The sequence below is a fragment of the Chlamydotis macqueenii genome, chromosome 2 (genome assembly GCF_036417535.1).
Source record: "Chlamydotis macqueenii isolate bChlMac1 chromosome 2, bChlMac1.mat, whole genome shotgun sequence".
Lineage (NCBI taxonomy): Eukaryota > Metazoa > Chordata > Aves > Otidiformes > Otididae > Chlamydotis > Chlamydotis macqueenii.
In genome coordinates this window covers 24,543,795-24,561,132 of record NC_141557.1, presented here as the reverse complement: position 1 = coordinate 24,561,132, position 17,338 = coordinate 24,543,795, and the positions used below count along the sequence as shown (strand labels likewise).

Sequence of the window (17,338 nt, the reverse complement as noted above, 5' to 3'; positions counted from 1 at the left end):
ATTAGGGTGGACTGTCTGGCTTCAGGAATGTGAAAGCATTTGTTTTCACAGTAAGCCGTGGGTAGACTAGTTCGGGAATATTTTTTTTTTTTTTTGTTCAAAATTCATACTGAGGTTTTAAATTTCAAAAAGAAACTTTTTTTAATAACTCCATTTAGCACTAACCCAGCCTGCTTTGATCTGCATGTCATCATTACTTTGAAGGAGCTAAAACATGCTGAAGACACCCAGAAAATACTGTCTGGTTTTGCTAGAAATTGTATAATTCGTACAGAAATTATTCCAAGGAAACACATGATTTTGGTGTTTAGGATTTCTTCCCTCACACTCATGAGTAGATGCTAAAATTGAGAACCTTTGTATATTTGCAAAACAATGAAGGACATAGTTATGCCACACTCCTCATGGCTACCCTGATCCCACAACCTACAAAACTGAAGTTAATTCAGTATATTTTTAAGGCTTGTGAGTAATTTATGAGAAACTTGACTCATTCTCTTCTTAGAAAACCATATGAATAGCTAAAACAAGTGTGTGTGTGTGTGAGAGAGAGGGAAATAACCGTTCACCTTCTTAGAGACTGATTTTAAAACTCTCATTCTCCATACTGATTCCTCACTCGTATATATAATAGGGGGGAAAAAAAAAAAAAAAAATCAACAGGATTTCTGAATTGAGCTCAGTGAGACTGAACTTAAAAGGTATTTCTATGAAACAAAGACCAAATCAATAGCCATTTTACTTAGCCCTTACAGTAAAATTATGTGACTCTTATTCACATTTGCTTATTTTACATTGCAATAACATGCAGAGTAACAGAGACTAAAACCTCCAAATTATTTCTTTTTAGTTAAACATTACAACAAAGTGTTTTATACTGGAACATGCTGCCTGTCTAACTCCCATTCCAGACAAATTAATTTAACTTTATATTTCTTTACTAAGTAAATAAGTACAGACCTCAGGCAACTTGCTTATGAGAAAGTCTGGATTCATGAATCTGAAAAAAACCAACAAAAAAAAAAAAAACAAAAAAACCCCAACCCACAACTTCAACAAACAAATAACAACAGAATAAGCCTATATTCCAATTACAGTTGTGCATTTATTTCATTGCCTGAATGGATGCACAAGAAATTGGGCTACTTTGGCATAGCAGGAAAGTGATTTAAAGTCATATTACAGAAAAAAAACAAAAAAAACCCACCAAACAAACCAACCAACCAACATTATTTAAAAATACAAAACCCTGGGAAAAAAAGATACCTCATTCAGAATTAGTCTTATTTCATTAGAGACACATGTGATAATTCAAAGCACTAAACTAATCACTTCAAATCTTTGCCTATGCCGCAGTCAGGTTAAAAAACAGCGTTTGTGCTGTACAGTACAATTTACATAAGATAATCATATTGTTCTCTTCTATGAAGCTCCACAGCCCTCTGGGCAACACACTTCACTTGGGCCACAATCAGTTGTAAGCAAAGGAGGGAGAAAACGGTTGGTTGTGAAATCATAATCTGACACAGAGCAAGCACTTATTTACACTGGAAGGAACCTCTGGATTTCAACTGCTTCAATCCTCTACCCAGTGCAATCTTCAAAGCTTCAAAGGCTGCTCAAAGCTGTTCTCAATTAAGTTCACAGCATCTCTAAGGATGGAGATCCCACAGCCTTTCCTTGCAACCTATCCTCATGGTGTAAATCTTTTCTTAATATCTAATTGAAACATCCCTTGTTGGAACTTTTTCCATTGCTTCTAGCCCTGTTACGCAGCTCCTCCAAGAAGAGCAGTTCTGTCTTCTCTGTACTCCCCACATTAATACAAAACAAGATCCTTCCCCTAGTCTTCTCTGAACACCGAGTACACTCAGCTCTTCCAGCTCCCCTTTTTTACATCAGGTGCTCCTGCATCCTCATTGTCTTGGCAGTCTTCCTCTAGACCTGCTCCAGTACATTAGCATCTCTCCTATACCTGGGAGCAAAAAACTAGACACTGTTTCAGATGCACTCACACAAACACCAAGCTGACAGAAATACTCACAGAAATACTCAGCTACTGGCTTCATTCTTGCTAAGTGAAGGCCAATGGCTGACTCACATTCAACTTGGAGTCCACCAGGAAAGTGATGTCATTTGCTGCAATGTCGCTTTCTAACCACTGGTTTCCAGCACGTACTACTGCACAGCGTTACTCTGTTTCAATCTTCAGACTCCTTGTTGAACACCATAAAGTTCCTGTCAGCCCATTTCTCCAGCTTGTCGAGGTCCCTCAGAGGAGCAGCCCTACCCTCCAGCACACACAACCTGGTGTCATCAACAAGCTTGCAAGTGGCGCATTCCACCACCTCATCCAGGTAGTTAATGAAGACTATAAATTAAAAGCTGCACTATTCAATCTTACTGAATACTAATTATCATGCCCTGAAAAGGATAAAGGACTTCTAAGCAGTTTAATTTTAACTAATTAACAGGTTGGTAAATGGGATGTCACAAAGAACTTGTATTTCAATACACAAGCCACCAAATAAAGCCTCTTCAGTATTATTTTTTTTTAATAGGCAGTTTGCACTTGGTGACTCATTGAAATAGCTCCAATGAAAGAATTATCTCCAACACATCCTTCTAAATACGGAGAACTAAATACACGAAGTATCTGTGCCAGTGACTCTCAAGAAGGTAGGGAAAAGGGCTTAAATTAAGAGCCATTGTATATTTGTACTGCAAAAAGCTACAGAGCTGTTAGCAATATCTCAGTTTACGGAGTGTGTGCCTCCACAGACAAGCTTTCAGAAAATGGAAGTAACCAGAGTTCTTTCACAAATAAAGAATGCTTTATCTTAGAATCATATATAACTCACAATGCTGCTCAGGCCTGGATTATTTGGTATTACAATTTTTTTAGTGGAACTATTTCTACAGAATAAATGTGCCAGATCATTGCTGAAGAGCCACATGTTCTGCTACCACGAAAGCTGGTATATAGCTGTGTCTCAATGTCTGAGCTTTAAAGTACCCTATGGGTACAGAGATAACTTCAACTGTTTAGCAAATGTGAACGAAACTGTATCAGTCAGTAAGTTAAGTTCTTTAAAATGTTAAAACTTATAACCTGCATTATTAGGTCTTCATAGTTTAGTAGCTACACTTCCGCAGTTTCTTCAAGACACTGATGGAATTCACCATTTTGATAGACTATGAAGAAATCCTCTGGGCTTTGCTCTGCCAGGATATTTCTACATGCCTATCTGTAGTCTTTCAACATAACAGAAAGTTAACTGGAGATTAATATATTTGCTTGTCCCCCAGCTGCTTAGGATCTAGAACACAGCAGAGCCACCGAGATTATTTGAAAAAATCCTTTAAAAGTAACAACTCTGCAAGTAATTTACACAGACAAGGTAAAAAGAAAAAGAACATTTCAGAGGAAAATTCTATTGTGACAGCATTTACAGGTTGCTACTGCTGAAAATTAGTTCTGATGTGCATCCAGCCTTCCATATATTTTATTTTTATATTTTACACACATAGGAGCTAATAAAAGTACACAACTGCATACCACAGTACTACAGTAACAATCAAACCCTTAGTACAGAGAAGAGTTCACTGGTAAATTACAACAGCCCTACATTTCCTATTCTAAAGCCTATGAGAAATTTTAATAGAACCAGTATTTAATATAATGGTAGTGCAAAAACATAGACAAGTATATATAACGATATTTTCTCATATTTTTTCAGCTATTTCTCCAAAGGCTGGTTCATAACAGGAAACATTTCTATCATCATTATCATCACCAGTGCATCTTAACAAATGCACTCTTGCTTTTCAATACAGTCAGATTTTGAGTTTCTCCACAACAGCCTTCATATAAATACACCATTTTTAACTTTGCCTTCAAAATTCCTAATTTGAAACAGAAGGGAAGTGTGGGGATGGCTACCTCAGTTAACATCTGTGAAATCTCCTTGAGGAGAAGGCCTCAAGTGGACTGTAAACACAGCTCAAACTAATAAATATAACAAATACAATTTTCTCCACTAAGTTATTTCATTTGTAGTAATTTACTATCAGGACCAAAAGCAGCTGCACGCAAACAGGACATGATGTTCCTACAGTCACTTAAAGTACCTGCTGTAAGAACTAACAGAGCCTGTTTTTAAAGCAGAATTGTATTTATAAACCAGAAAAATCCAATTATTTTCTATGCTAAATTCCAAGAATAGTGATCATCAGGTGAAGTATTTGGGGCAGAGAATCAGTTTCCACCTTATGTTTACATTTAACTGCAATTGAATACAAAGTATATAAAACAGTCAAAAAAAATGACATTGGTATAGACATAATTAGCATTATAAATGTTAAATTTAAGTGTATTTTCCCAGAAATGGCTCTGAAACCTCCAAAGCTGTATCTTTCCTCAAGTCATCTTTCATTTATTTATTTTTTTTTTTAAAGGGGGAGGTGTGGGAGGGGGGAGGAGGAGATCACCAACATTCCAACAGCACATTTTTCAAAAGTTAGTATTTTACTGTTTAAGACAATTATCACACAATTAAACTGTGTAAGAATTTTCACAATTAGCCACAATCATCCTTTTACCACTTTTCAAGTAAGTTAACTCACAGGTTACCCCCAGCTGACACAATCCATCAGAGTCTGAGTCAAACCAAGCCAAAACAAAATAATGTTTTCTTCTCTATAACCTTTAATTCTATGTGAATTACAGTTAAATCTTAATTCAGACCAGTATTCACATAAAAACTTGCCCACTTGAGTTAATTTACCCTTAGTTTATATTACTTCTTGCTAGTGCTCTGCTTCACAGCCTGTGGTAGACTATGTGTCTCTTTTTATGCTTTCATCTGCCAAGAACTGGTAGAATTTCTGCCAGCAAAGAAGTGCCAAATCATTGACAGTGCTAAAAAAAAAAAAAAAACAAAAAAAACCCCAACCAAACAACTTCAACACCACAGCTTTGTCTACAAAGGTGTCACCTGTCCAATTAACTTCATGAGACAGAGGCATCAGGTAAGTATAACACAGTGTACCAGCCATTATCACAGCAGATGATGCTGAAGACAATCCTGACTCCATTAAAATGTTCTGCAAGAGCAGATCAAAGCTACAAGCCATTCATTTTGTCAACAGAAGAAATGAACCTTTGCTTCAAGAGGTACAAGACAACAATGAAACAGAAAACAATAATGGGAAAAATAAGGGGGAAGAGACAGAAAGAAGAAAAGCAAGAAAAACAAGAACAAATACTCAGTAGCTAGAACACTATGTATAAAAATACAGAGTAAACACTAAAATAACACTAAGAATAACTCCTACAAGATATGGCAGAGACACTGCATAGAAAAGAAATAACACAAACCTCAATAGCAGTAGCTATCATGGTTAAAGGATATTAAAAAAAACTCTTATCAATAAGTTATACTTTCATTAACTTGCATGGAAAAGGATTTAAATGCATCAGATTTAAAGACACTACATGAAGAAAAAATCTACCTCCATGAAATGTATTTTAGAATCTTAAATTAATCCAGAATTTGGAAACAAGTGATGGATCTTTTCTTTAATAAGCATTTATTATCTTCCTACCTCTGATAATGACTCCTGAAAAAAAACCCTCCACACTTAAATACTCCACATTGCAGAAAAATGGCCCAAAGTTACAAACATTTCTTAAAGTTTTATGTATGAGGTATACAAGCAGCAATTTACTTTCTTGCTTAATAGGGAGAATAATCTACGACCAATTGGTCTTTGATAGCAAAATAACTCTCTTTAGGTTCCTTTGGTTTTCAAAGCCTGTTGTCCAGTTAGTAGAAGTGAAAGTTCTCAGACCAACTTGTACTGTATACAATCCTGCAGATGGCCCAGAAATCGATCATTCCTGATCTTTTCCTCTAAACTGTGCTTTGTTTCAGAATGCTGAAGTGAGAGAGAGTTATGCCTCCACCTTACAGACTGTCAGCTGTAAATATAAATGGAATAGTTCAGATCATTCCAGCAAACTTAAGGATTCACTCAAAATACCAGTGACTCGGAAATGCCTAGACTGTATCTTTGACCACAGCCGTTATTATAAAGCAAAAACTAGGTGGCTTAAAAACAGCAGTTTAAAAACACTCCTTTAAAATGAATATACACCATTTGGCTACCACATGACAGTCCTTATTCCATGGAACTTGGTGACTGCAGTATTTCCAAAAGTCTTTTTGGAATGCTTCTGGGGTGCTATTTTCACAATAAAAGCATATGTCAAAATTGAATATATTTTGTTGTTATTTTTGCTGGAGAGAAAAGGAAAACCAAAATGCAACAAAGAGATACAGAGAAAAAGCTGCCAATAACATGGCAGACTACACCTCAGAAGTTGGAATCATAGAATCACATAGAAGACCTTTAAGACGACATCTAAGCACCGCATCTACACATCTTCTAAATACCTTCATGGATGGTAACTCCACTACCTCCGCGGGCAGCCTGTTCCAGTGCCTGACCACTCTTTCAGTCAAGAATTTTTTCCTAATAGCCAATCTAAATCTCCCCTGAAGCAACTTCAGGCCATTTCCTCTCGTCCTATCGCTAGTTACTTGGGAAAAAAAGACTGACACTCACCTCGTTACAATCTCCTTTCAGGTAGTTGTAGAGAGTAATAAGGTCTTCCCTCAGCCTCCTCTTCTCCAGATTAAACAACTTCAGTTCCCTCAGCCGCTCCTCATAAGATGTGTGTTCTCAACCCTTCACCAGCTTCATTGCCCTTCTCTGGATGTGCTCCAGCAACTCAGTGTTCTTCTTGTAGCGAGGCCCAAAACTGCACACAGTATTCGAGGTGCAGCCTCACCAGTGACAAGTACAGCCGCACGATCACTTCCCTAGTCCTGCTGGCCACACAGTTCCTGATACAAGCCAGGATGGCCTTCTGGGCCACCTGGGCACACTGCCGGCTCACTTCAGCTGACTGTCAACCAACACCCCCAGGTTCTTTTCCACCAGGCAGCTTTCCAGCCACTCTTCCCCAAGCCTGTAGCGTTGCATGGGGTTGTTGGGACCAAAGTGCAGGACCCAGCACTTGGGCTTGTTGAACCTCATACAGTTGGCCTTGGTCCATTGATCCAGGTCCCTCTGCAGAGCCTTTCTATCCTGAGGTAGATCAACACTCCTGCCCAACTGGGTATTGTCTGCAATCTTACTGAGGGTGCACTCGATCCCCTCACCCAGATCATTGACAAAGATATTAAACAGAACCGGCCCCAAAATCAAGCCCTGGGGAACACCACTTTTGACCAGCTGCCAATTCGATTTAACTCCATTCACCACAACTCTCAGGGCTTGGCCATCCAGAAAGTTTTTTCTCAGCAAAGAGTATGCCTGTCCAAGCCATGAGCCACCAGCTTCTCTAGAAGAATGCTGTGGGAGACAGTGTCAAAGGCTTTGCTGAAGTCTAGATAGGTCACATCCACAGCCTTTCTGTCATCCACTAGGCAGGTCACCTGGTCATAGAAGGAGATCAGGTTGGTCAAGCAGGACCTGCCCTTCATGAACTTATACTGGCTGGGCCTGATCCCCTGGTTGTCCTGCACATGCCTGGTGAACACACTCAAGATTAACCGCTCCTTAATGTTCCCTGGTACTGAGGTCAGGCTGACAGGCCTGTAGTTCCCTACATCCTCCTTACAACCCTTCTTGTATATGGGCGTCACATTGGCAAGCCTCCAAGCTTCTGGGACCTCCCCTGTTAACCAGAACTGCTGATAAATGATGGAGAGTAGCTTGGCAAGCTCCTCCGCCAGCTCCCTCAGTACTCAGATGGGTGGATCCCATCTGGCCTCACAGACTTGTGGGTGGCCGGGTGGCATAGCAGGTCACCAACTGCTTCCTCCTGGGTTATGGGGGGTTCATTCTGCTCTCCATCCCCGTCTTCCAGTTCTGGGGATAACTGGTCTGACTATTAACGACTGAGGCAAAGAAGAGATTAAGTACCACAGCCTTTTCCTGATGGCAATGTTTCTCCTGCATCCAATAAAGGATGGAGATTCTCCTTAGCCCTCCTTTTGTTGCTCATATATTTATAGACACATTTTTAATTGTCTTTTACAGCAGTAGTCAGATTAAGTTCTAGTAGGGCTTTGGCCGTTCTAATTTTCTCCCTGCATAACCTCACAGCATCCTTGTAGTCCTCCTGAGTTGCCTGCCCCTTCTTCCAAAGGTCATAAACCCCCTTTTTTTTTTTCCTGACTTCCAGCCAAAGCTCTCTGTTCATTCAGGCCGGTCTTCTTCCCTGCTGGCTCGTCTTTCAAAACATGGGGATGGCCTGGTCCTGCAACTTTAGGATTTCCTTCTTGAAGAATGTCCAGCCTTCCTGGATTCCTTTGCCCTTCAGGACTGCCATCCCAGGGACTCTGTCAACCAGCTTCCTAAACAGGCCAAAGTCTGCCCTGTGGAAGTCCAAGGTAGCAGTTCTGCTAAACCCTCTCCTTACTTCTCCAAGAATCAAAAACTGTCATTTTGTAATCACTATGCCCAAGACAGCCTCCAACCATCACATCATCCGCAAGTCCTTCTCTGTTCACAAATAATGAGTCCAGCAGAGCGCCTTCCCTAGTTGGCTCCCATACCAGCTGTGTCAGGAGGTTACCTTCCACACACTCCAGGAACTTCTTAAACTGTGTCCTCTCCACTGTATTGTATTTCCAGCAGATATCTGGTAAGTTGAAGTTCCCCACAAGAACAAGGGCTAGTGATTGTGAGGCTTCTCCCAGCTGCTTACAGAATATTTCATCTCCTCTTCATCCTGGTTGGGTTTCCCCCATGGTGGGATTCCCACCATGATATCTGCCTTGTTGGCCTTCCCCCTGATTCTTACCCATAAGTACTCAACCCTATCATCACCACCATTAAGCTCTAGACAATCAGAACATCCCCTAACATACAGGGCTACCCCATCACCTCTCCTTCCTCACCTATCCCTTCTGAAGGGAGCATAGCCATCCATTGCAGCACACCAGTTGTGCAAGTCATCCCACCATGTTTCTGTGATGGCAACTATATCAGCCTTCTGCTGCACAACGGCTTCCAGCTCCTCCTCTTCGTTGCCCATGCTGTGTGCATTGGTGTAGATGCACTCCAATTGGGCTACTGATCTCACCATCTTTTTGGGGGGAGAAACCCTAATTCCTATGTGACCATTCTCACGTACTTCCATGGTTTCTAACACATCAATAACCCTTACATCCTTCCTGACACATAGATCTCCATCCTCTACCTTCACTGAGATAGTAGACTGAAGGACCTCACTAGCACATTGTCTCTCAAACACTGGCACACCACCTCCAGGCTTATCTCTAGTGAGCTGGGTTTTATCACTTTCCCTTCTCAAACCTAATTTAAAGCTCTTTCAATGAGCCCTGCTAACTCCTGTGCAAAGATCCCTTCCCCTCTTCGAGACAGGCGTACCCTGTCTGTTGCCACCAGGCCTGGTGTCATGTAGACTGACCCCCGATGAAAACCCTCCAAATTCCGCCAGTTACACTAGGCTCAGAGACAGGTATTAGCCTGCTGGCTCTTCCTGTTTCTTCCCTCATTGTTCCCTGCAACTGGAAGGACAGAGGAGAACACTACTTGTTCTCCTGATCCCAGTTGTCCCAAGGTCCTGAAGCCTCTCTTGATTGCCCTTGGATTTCTTGTTGCAACATCATTGTTGCTTACCTGAAAAAAAAATCCATAATTAATAATAATCTGAAGGCCATACCAGGGTAGGAATCTTTCTCTTCACATCTTTAACCTGGGCCCAGGGAGGTAGCGGACTTCCTAAGAACTAGGAAGTTCTTCGTAAGAACTAGGAACTTGCATATTGGGCCTTCTGTTCCCTTCAGAAGGGAGTCTCCTATGACAATGACCCATCTTTTGCTCCTGATGAGAGCAGATTTGACCCAGGGCGTAGGCCAACTTAACCTCAGTGACACCTCCACCTAGATGAACCACCATCCTCATTATTGGTCGGTTCCACTTGCAGAGCCTTGTACCTATTAGGCAAGGGCAGCTGGGAAGGTAGGGTGGTCACAGGGGAGACACGCCGGGCAGAAACTTGTCGCCATTGCCCCCTATCCCTTAAGTAATTGTGTTCAGTCAGGTGGAGAGAGGATAGGGAATCTTCTGTTTCGTGCATCCTGTAATTTTTTCAGGTATGTCAAAACGGTAAGCATGAGCCACTGCTAAACTTGCTTAGTAGGGAATTTTCCCAAGAGATTTAAGAAAGCTTTCTCCAACATAGAAGCCTGCACATAAGAACGATTTTATATGTAATTAATAATACACGGCTTCAGTTGTCATGATGTAATATTTAAACTACACTAACGTACGGTCAAAGACTAATGTTACTACAGTGCAGGCTGTGTGCAAACACTACCTCCTAGGTGCAAGTTTACACACCAACATAAAACCTACTTTTAGAGAATTCATTTTGGCCCCTCATCTTCCTTGTCAACACAGAACTGAACAAGAGAAGTTCCAAGAGGAATTCTACAGACAACATTGTCACGCAGCTGCTCCATAAAGCCACATGAGCCAGGAAGGATCCCAGGCATTCAGCAGAGAGGCCCCTCTATTTCCCTGTAGTAATCCACTTACAATCCCTTACCGTATTTCTGCTGCAATTATCCTTCAACAGTCGGAGTTCAGACTCTATGTGCTTTAAAATATAAATCAAAGCAAAACCACTAATGAAAATATCTCGTAAGCAACTCAAACAAAACCCCTTAAAGAAAATTCAAGGATACTAGTACTACTGTAAATTAGCTTTAGGTCAAAATAAGTGTCTGTCTTACTAAAAACATGGCAATTCTCTTGTTTGGAAAGCAGGAGAGTTAAGGATACACATAAATGTGAATTTGAAATGTTAACCTGTATTATATAAGAGGCTTGCAACTTCCGAAAATTGCTTTCAGTGACTAAAAACAAGAATACAGGAAGAGTATCAGAGAAATAACAAGGACTCCCTCATACCATCTCTGCACACCAATAAGAGAAGGTCTTGGCTGACAGAGACACTTCTTTCTTTTTATTTTCATAATACAATTTAAGGTATGCAAGACTAAAAACAAAGCAGCAGAAAGTAAGGACTGTATTGTTAACAAAGCATGGAAGGTAAAGGAAATTCAGAAAATATTTTTTAAAAAGACAACAAAGCAACTGGCTAGCATCTGTCTTCCTCTAAAGTGACTTTTGGACTAAATTTAAGATATTCTGCTATTGCTACACTTATTTGTATAGCATTCCACTTTGAGTATTTTTTTGAGATGAGACAGATAGATATACACATACATACAAAACCAAATTAAAACAGTCTGGAATGCAAAACATACCATTTCACTGATATTAGAGAGGACAATCTAAAATTCCTCAAAAAAAAAAAAAAAAAAAAAATCACAATCACAGAATGGTTTGGGTTGGAAGGAACCTTTAAAGATCATCACATTCAACCCTCCTACCATGGGCACAGACTGATTAGGCTGCTTAAAGACCTGTACAACCTGACCTTGAACACTTACAATGGTGGGGCATCCACAACTTCTCTAAGCAATCTGTTCCAGGGTCTTACCATCCTCATAGTAAAAAATTTCTTCCTTATGTGCAATCTAAATCTTCCTTCTTTCCGTTTAAAACAGTTGCTCCTTGTCTTGTCACTACAAGCCCTGGTAAAAAGGTCCTTCCTATATGCCCCCTTTGAGTACTGGAAGGCTGCAATAAGGTCTTCCCAGAGTTTTCTTTTCTCCAGGCTGAACAGCCCTAACTCTCTCAGCCTGTCCTTACAGGAGAGCTGCTCCAGCCCCGTGATCATCTTTGCGGCTGCCTCTGGACCCGCTCTAACAGGTCCCTGTCCTTATGTTGGGGGCTCCAGAGCTGGACGCAGTACTCCAGGTGAAGGTGTCAAAGAGAGCAGAGCAGAGGGGCAGAACCACCTCCCTCGACCTGCTGGCCATGCTTCTTTTGATGTGGCCCAGGATGTAGCTGGCCTTCTGGGCTGCAAACACACATTGCAGCTCATGTCCAGTTTTCTGTCCACCAGTATTCCCAAGCCCTTCTCTGCAGGGCAGCTCTCAATCCATTCATCCCCCTTGTCTGTATTGATATTGGAGATGGCCCTGGCCCAGGTGGAGGAACTCGCACTTGGCCTTCCACAGTGACAAGCAAAGACTATTTTTACTGGTTCCACTTTAAATCTGGAAGATACTTAACAGTTCTGAAGAAAAACAGCAGTTTCTAAACATTAGGCAGACTTCTCCAGCTTGAACTTTTAATGTAATGTAATCTTGCAAGAAACATCCTTTGCCCCTAAAATTTACACACATGTGATTTCAATAACACTCCATGGAAAAGTATGCAGCATGTATTTTGGGTGGAAGGAGGGAAAGCAACAGAAGTCTTGTCTGATGATGACGGTGTTGACAACATAGTCTTCCCTATCCTTCTGAACATTTCAGAATTTCCCCAGGGCTGCTCTTCAAGCAAAACGGATTTCTCTTTGCTATGTATCATTATCAATTATGCAAATACAGCAATGTGATTACAAACATAACTGGTTCAGCACACCTATTTGTAACCTTCAACTTCTCCATTTTCTTTCTTACCGGCATGAGTCACTTTCACAAAGGCAACCAAACTTCAACAGACAACTGCAGAGAGCAACTTCAAGTTTTCAGATTGCAAGTTAAAATTAATTAACTAGTCAGGTAAGAGTAACAACATGACATCTAAATGGCAAAGCTAAAAAAAAAACCAAACCATAAAACCTACACACCACGCCACAAGCACAAATACACAAAATAACCCCCACTAAAAACACACGAAAAACCTAAGAACTCCCCAAACCTACTAGAAAAAAAACCCCAAACGAAAACCAAAATCCCCCAGAACACCAAACCTTGCTAGCCAAACTAGTTAACAATTGATAAACAAAGCTCTATTACCGAAACAAAAAGTAATATAGTGCTAACCAATCACAGCAGAGGTGTCAAAGACCAGTAAGTGAGAAACGGTTCAAGACATTAAATCAGCCATAGTTTTAACAAGGTCTTATATAGTGAACGACATAATAAAATTTTCGAAAACCATTTTTTTTTAATATATAACAGATATGTGTAAACTTACATACATAGATATATAACTATGTCTAGGAAACTCCATGTTTCTTCAACAAGCCTAATCATGTACTCACATACACGTACATACCTAGTAGTGTGTAGACGTGTATGGCACAAGTGACAATTAGAGGGATTGCAGAAAACTTACTTGCTCAATTTTTGTCTTTTGGCTACCAATACCAATATTACTGTAACAGTGCCACTGTTGTTCTTTCTTGGTTTTTTCTTTATTTTTTTAAAAATAATTTTCATTCATAAATGATGAATGTTCATATGTATATGTATATGCTGATGCATATCTACATATATATATATATATATACACATATGAAAACAGGGCACACCAACACTCTTTAGCTTTTCAGTAGATTTCTAGTAACATTTTTATTCAGGAATAATATGTTGTATTATTAAACTATTTTATTATCTTGTTTAAGTACTAAACTAAAATTTGGTAAAGAAGGAATCACTTGAGTACAGGACCAAAGAAAGTCTTGGAATTAAATTCTCCAGAAGCCTCTTCTGTAATTTGGTCTCTTATTTTTAAGGACAGCCATTTACACTTTCCATGCCCAGAAAAGGGAAAAAAAAAAAAAAAGTTGCTATAAATTCTACCACTTCACTTCTGTGTAGACACCTCAACTAAAAAAGCCACATGTTCTTACAAGTCGAAAAATGCTGTTGCTTTCCATATGACTAAGGCTTTTCCCGCCCCCCCCCCAAGGAAGAAGAGTATTTTTCCACTATATCCAAGAGAGATTTAAGAGAAATTAATCCACCACATTTCATATTGAAAACCAAAGAGATGAAAAGTAAGGAAAAAAACACCCATAGGTATAAGCCAGCCACAGTCTCTTCTCATTGCTAACCTCTACAGCTAATAATCCTCTCAAAAGTGGCCTCTCCCTTCAGGAAATGTACTTAAATTACACTACACCTACTGATGCTATGTCTACAACCAAAACTCTGTTTCTGGAACCGGTAAGCACAGAAATGCACTCAAAGAAGAAAGTGCAGTCAATGACGGAAACAATTTATGCCGTGGTATTAGCGCCTTACTCTGCAGAGCACATTTTTGTGACTCCACATTTCCTCTGCCTATTATTTGAGCTGTAAATAAAAGACAGACTGAGCAGTCATGAATTATCAAGGTTCTTCTTCATTTTGAAAAGTCGCCCAATTCCCAGTACGTGTTTAGACATGCCGGGGAGAGTGACACTGCCACTTACATAAAACTGTTACAGTATCAAAACTCACATTTTTCCCTGAGAAAAATAAAATTAAATACTAGATCGTGAGCGTTCAGTTTCATTAAATAAGGTTGTTCAGGACGGCGCGACCCAGCCCGGGAGCAGGGTCGGGCTGCCACAGCTCACCCAGCAGCACATGCTCCCACTCCGGCCGCTCGCACGGTTTCCCTGGTGCCTTCCAGCCAGGATTTCCAGGCTGCGAACAAGGCGGGCATGGGCCCAACAGCGGGAGCTGGCTAAAGCCAGGCCACCGGGCAGCTCCAAACTTTCCGACGGTCCTGGCCGGTCCCCGTGCGGGGACACACACCCCCTCCCCCCCCCGCCACCGCGGGGCGCGGCGCCTGCCGAGAGCCTGGGCAGGAGGCGGCCTCCCCCCCCCCACCCCAAACAACCCAGCCCGCCGCCTCCCTCCATTTCGCTCCCCCCACAGCCCCCTGCCCGCCGGGGCCCGCGCTGCCGGGGGCCGTCCCCACACCGGCCGCCCCGGGGACGACTCGGCCTCGATAACCTGCGGCTTGTTTACCTTCTCTGCTTTCGCCTCCTCCGCTCCCCACCCGCTCCCCTCCGGCACCCCCGGAGCCGCCTCCCGGCCCACCCCACCCCACCCGCGCTGCGACCAGCTGCCGACACCCAGATGTGTAAAGTCTCCCGGCAGCGCCCGTGGCCGGACTCGCCTCACCTCGCCCTCTCGCAGCCCCGCGGACCCCGCCCGAGCCTCCTCAGGCGGCGCCGGGACGGGCGCCAGCGCCGCGGGGCACTCACCGGCTCCTCACAGGGGCTCTCCCCGGCCGTTCCCGGCGCCTCCGCGCCCGCCACCCAGTGCCTCCATTTGCTCAGCGGCCGCTCCTCTCTCCCTCTGCCCGGCCCCGCTCCGGATACGGCGCCCTCTGGAGTGCCCGCTCCGCCGGGGCTTCGGGCAGCCGGAGCTGTCACTCGGCGGCTGAAGCGGTGGGCAGTGCTGGCCCGGCGGCCAGGCTCCCTCCGCGCAGGCAGGGCGCTGCGGCGGCCGCCGTTTCGCTGCCCCTTTGTTCGGCGGCGGCTCTCGGCGGCGCTGACAGCTGCCGGCGGCGCTCCCTGGGCCCGGGCGGCTGCTTCCCCTCAGCGCCTCTCTACCTGCCAGCAACGCCTCATGCTCCCGGCCCGGCCCGCAGCCCGGTCTCTCTCCCTCTTTCTCCGCCCGCGGTGAATACCCGGTGGCGGCAGCAGCAGAAGTTCAGGCCGCCGACCCGGAAACTCATCGGCAGCCCAGGCCCGCGGGGCTCCGACGGGAAGCGGATCCGCCAAGCCGGGGGAGGGAGCGGGGCGGGGCCGGGCCGGGGCGGGGCGGAGCGGGACGCGTCTCGGTCCGCGGGGCCTTGGGCGGCGGGTACGGGGAGAGGATGCGGCGAGGGAGGCGACGGCCGGCACCACCGAGGAAGGTGGGAGTGAGTGAGCGAGTGGGGCTGGAGAGCAGCCCCTCACTCCAGTGGGGCGGTCCCGGGGACGTGGGAGCCGTTCCCGCTGCGCGGGGTTGCGGTGTGAGCACCCCTCCGGGGAGGGGGGCTGGTGCTCGACCGGCTCCTGGGCGCGGCCGGGCAAGTTCGGGGGGCGTTTCCCGGCCGTGAGGCGCGGACCTGGGGGCGATGGCTGCCGCCGGAGCGGGAAGGACTGGCGGCGCGGGGCTGATTCCCGCCCGTCGTGCTCCTCCGGCGGCGGCCGGCCCCTCCGTGGTGGCGGTCTCGCCGTGCCGAGGCGAGGCGGCGCCGCGGGAGGAGGCCGCGGGGCCTGCGCTCGGCGGGGCGGGCACGGCAGTGGCAGCCTCCCCAGTGGGGATGCGCGGCCGCGTATCTTCCGCCTCGTCTCGGCCGGTCCCGGGCTGCTGGGGCGGCGGCGCTGGGAGAAGCCCGGCTGAGGCACGTTCTGGAGACTTGCATCCTTTGGGACGGGGACGCGTTGTCGGCAGCGAGATTTGGTCCGGATCAGTTCGCTGGTGGTGCCTCCTGAAGCCGGTCATCGTAATTGTCCCATCCTTACAACTCCACCCTGGGTTTGTTTTGGTTTTTTTTTTTTTTTTTTTTCTTTTGTGGGAGTCACATCGCAGCTGTTAGGGCTGTCTGTTTCCCAGACATCCTCACCCTACTCGGCATTTAGTGCAGAGGGAGTTCACCCCCTGCCTATTCCTCTGCCGCCCAGGTGGCCCAGCCCTGGCTGCACAGGCTCCCTCCACACAAGCCTGTGGCTCAAACCCAGTATATCCCAGTACATCTAAGGAAAGCTCGCCATGAGGGCTGTTTCTTGTTGCTTTCAAAATTCTTAATATCGCAAAGTATGAGCTCTCACAAGTCAGTGTGTTGCTTATTTAATGTTTCTGGATGCTACTGTAATTGAATCAATAGATTTTTCTATTAGGTATTACTGTTCAAGTACCACCATTAAATCATCTACCTGATGTACTGATCTTAACTGAAGGTGAAAACGTGCGTGCTTGTTATTTATGCTGGGGTTTTTTTAATATGTTTTCAGGTGGTCTGATCCCAGCAAAAATACTGGACTAAGGGCATGGGAATCTGAAGACCTCTATTTCTCCTAGAAGAGGTGAGGAGGCTAGAAACAGTAAAGTTAAAAATCTCTGTGCAGAGATTAATCAGCAAAAAAGCACGTGCTTACTGATGATATGGAATGAAAGGGGGTTCATTTGCAGATGGAGAAAATGATCAGCTGGAAGGTGCTAATGGCCAGCTATGACCTTCTTTCTCAAATCTGATATGTGAGATGATTTAGCCATAGGAGGTTTTCCCTATCATTTTCATAAAGTTTTGTGATTATAGGAATTGTCACTTTTGGATAAACAGAAGGATAAGCAAAGTTTTCTCTTAAATCTAAAAACCTCTGTACACTTTTTGCAAAAACTGAATACTTATTCCATTCAGATGCTCTATGTTTTAATGACTTGTG

General features: G+C 44.0%; 2 protein-coding genes across 7 annotated transcripts in view; one reads left to right on the top strand and one right to left on the bottom strand.

Annotated features, from left to right (window-relative positions):
• Positions 1 to 15,648, bottom strand: part of ANKIB1 (ankyrin repeat and IBR domain containing 1) — a 102,971-nt gene extending 87,323 nt beyond the window's left edge. For all 6 annotated transcript variants that reach the window (XM_086742300.1, XM_086742299.1, XM_086742301.1 and 3 more), the window contains exon 1: positions 15,167 to 15,648. The gene's annotated coding sequence lies outside the window, so the exon portion shown is untranslated. The remainder of the gene's footprint in view (positions 1 to 15,166) is intronic.
• Positions 2,598 to 16,973, top strand: LOC147601608 (uncharacterized). Its single transcript, XM_086740293.1, has 3 exons — positions 2,598 to 2,679; positions 15,060 to 15,822; positions 16,907 to 16,973. Exons 1-3 carry the CDS (start codon positions 2,598 to 2,600, stop codon positions 16,971 to 16,973), a joined length of 912 nt encoding a protein of 303 aa, XP_086596419.1.
• Positions 16,974 to 17,338: the final 365 nt, after the last annotated feature.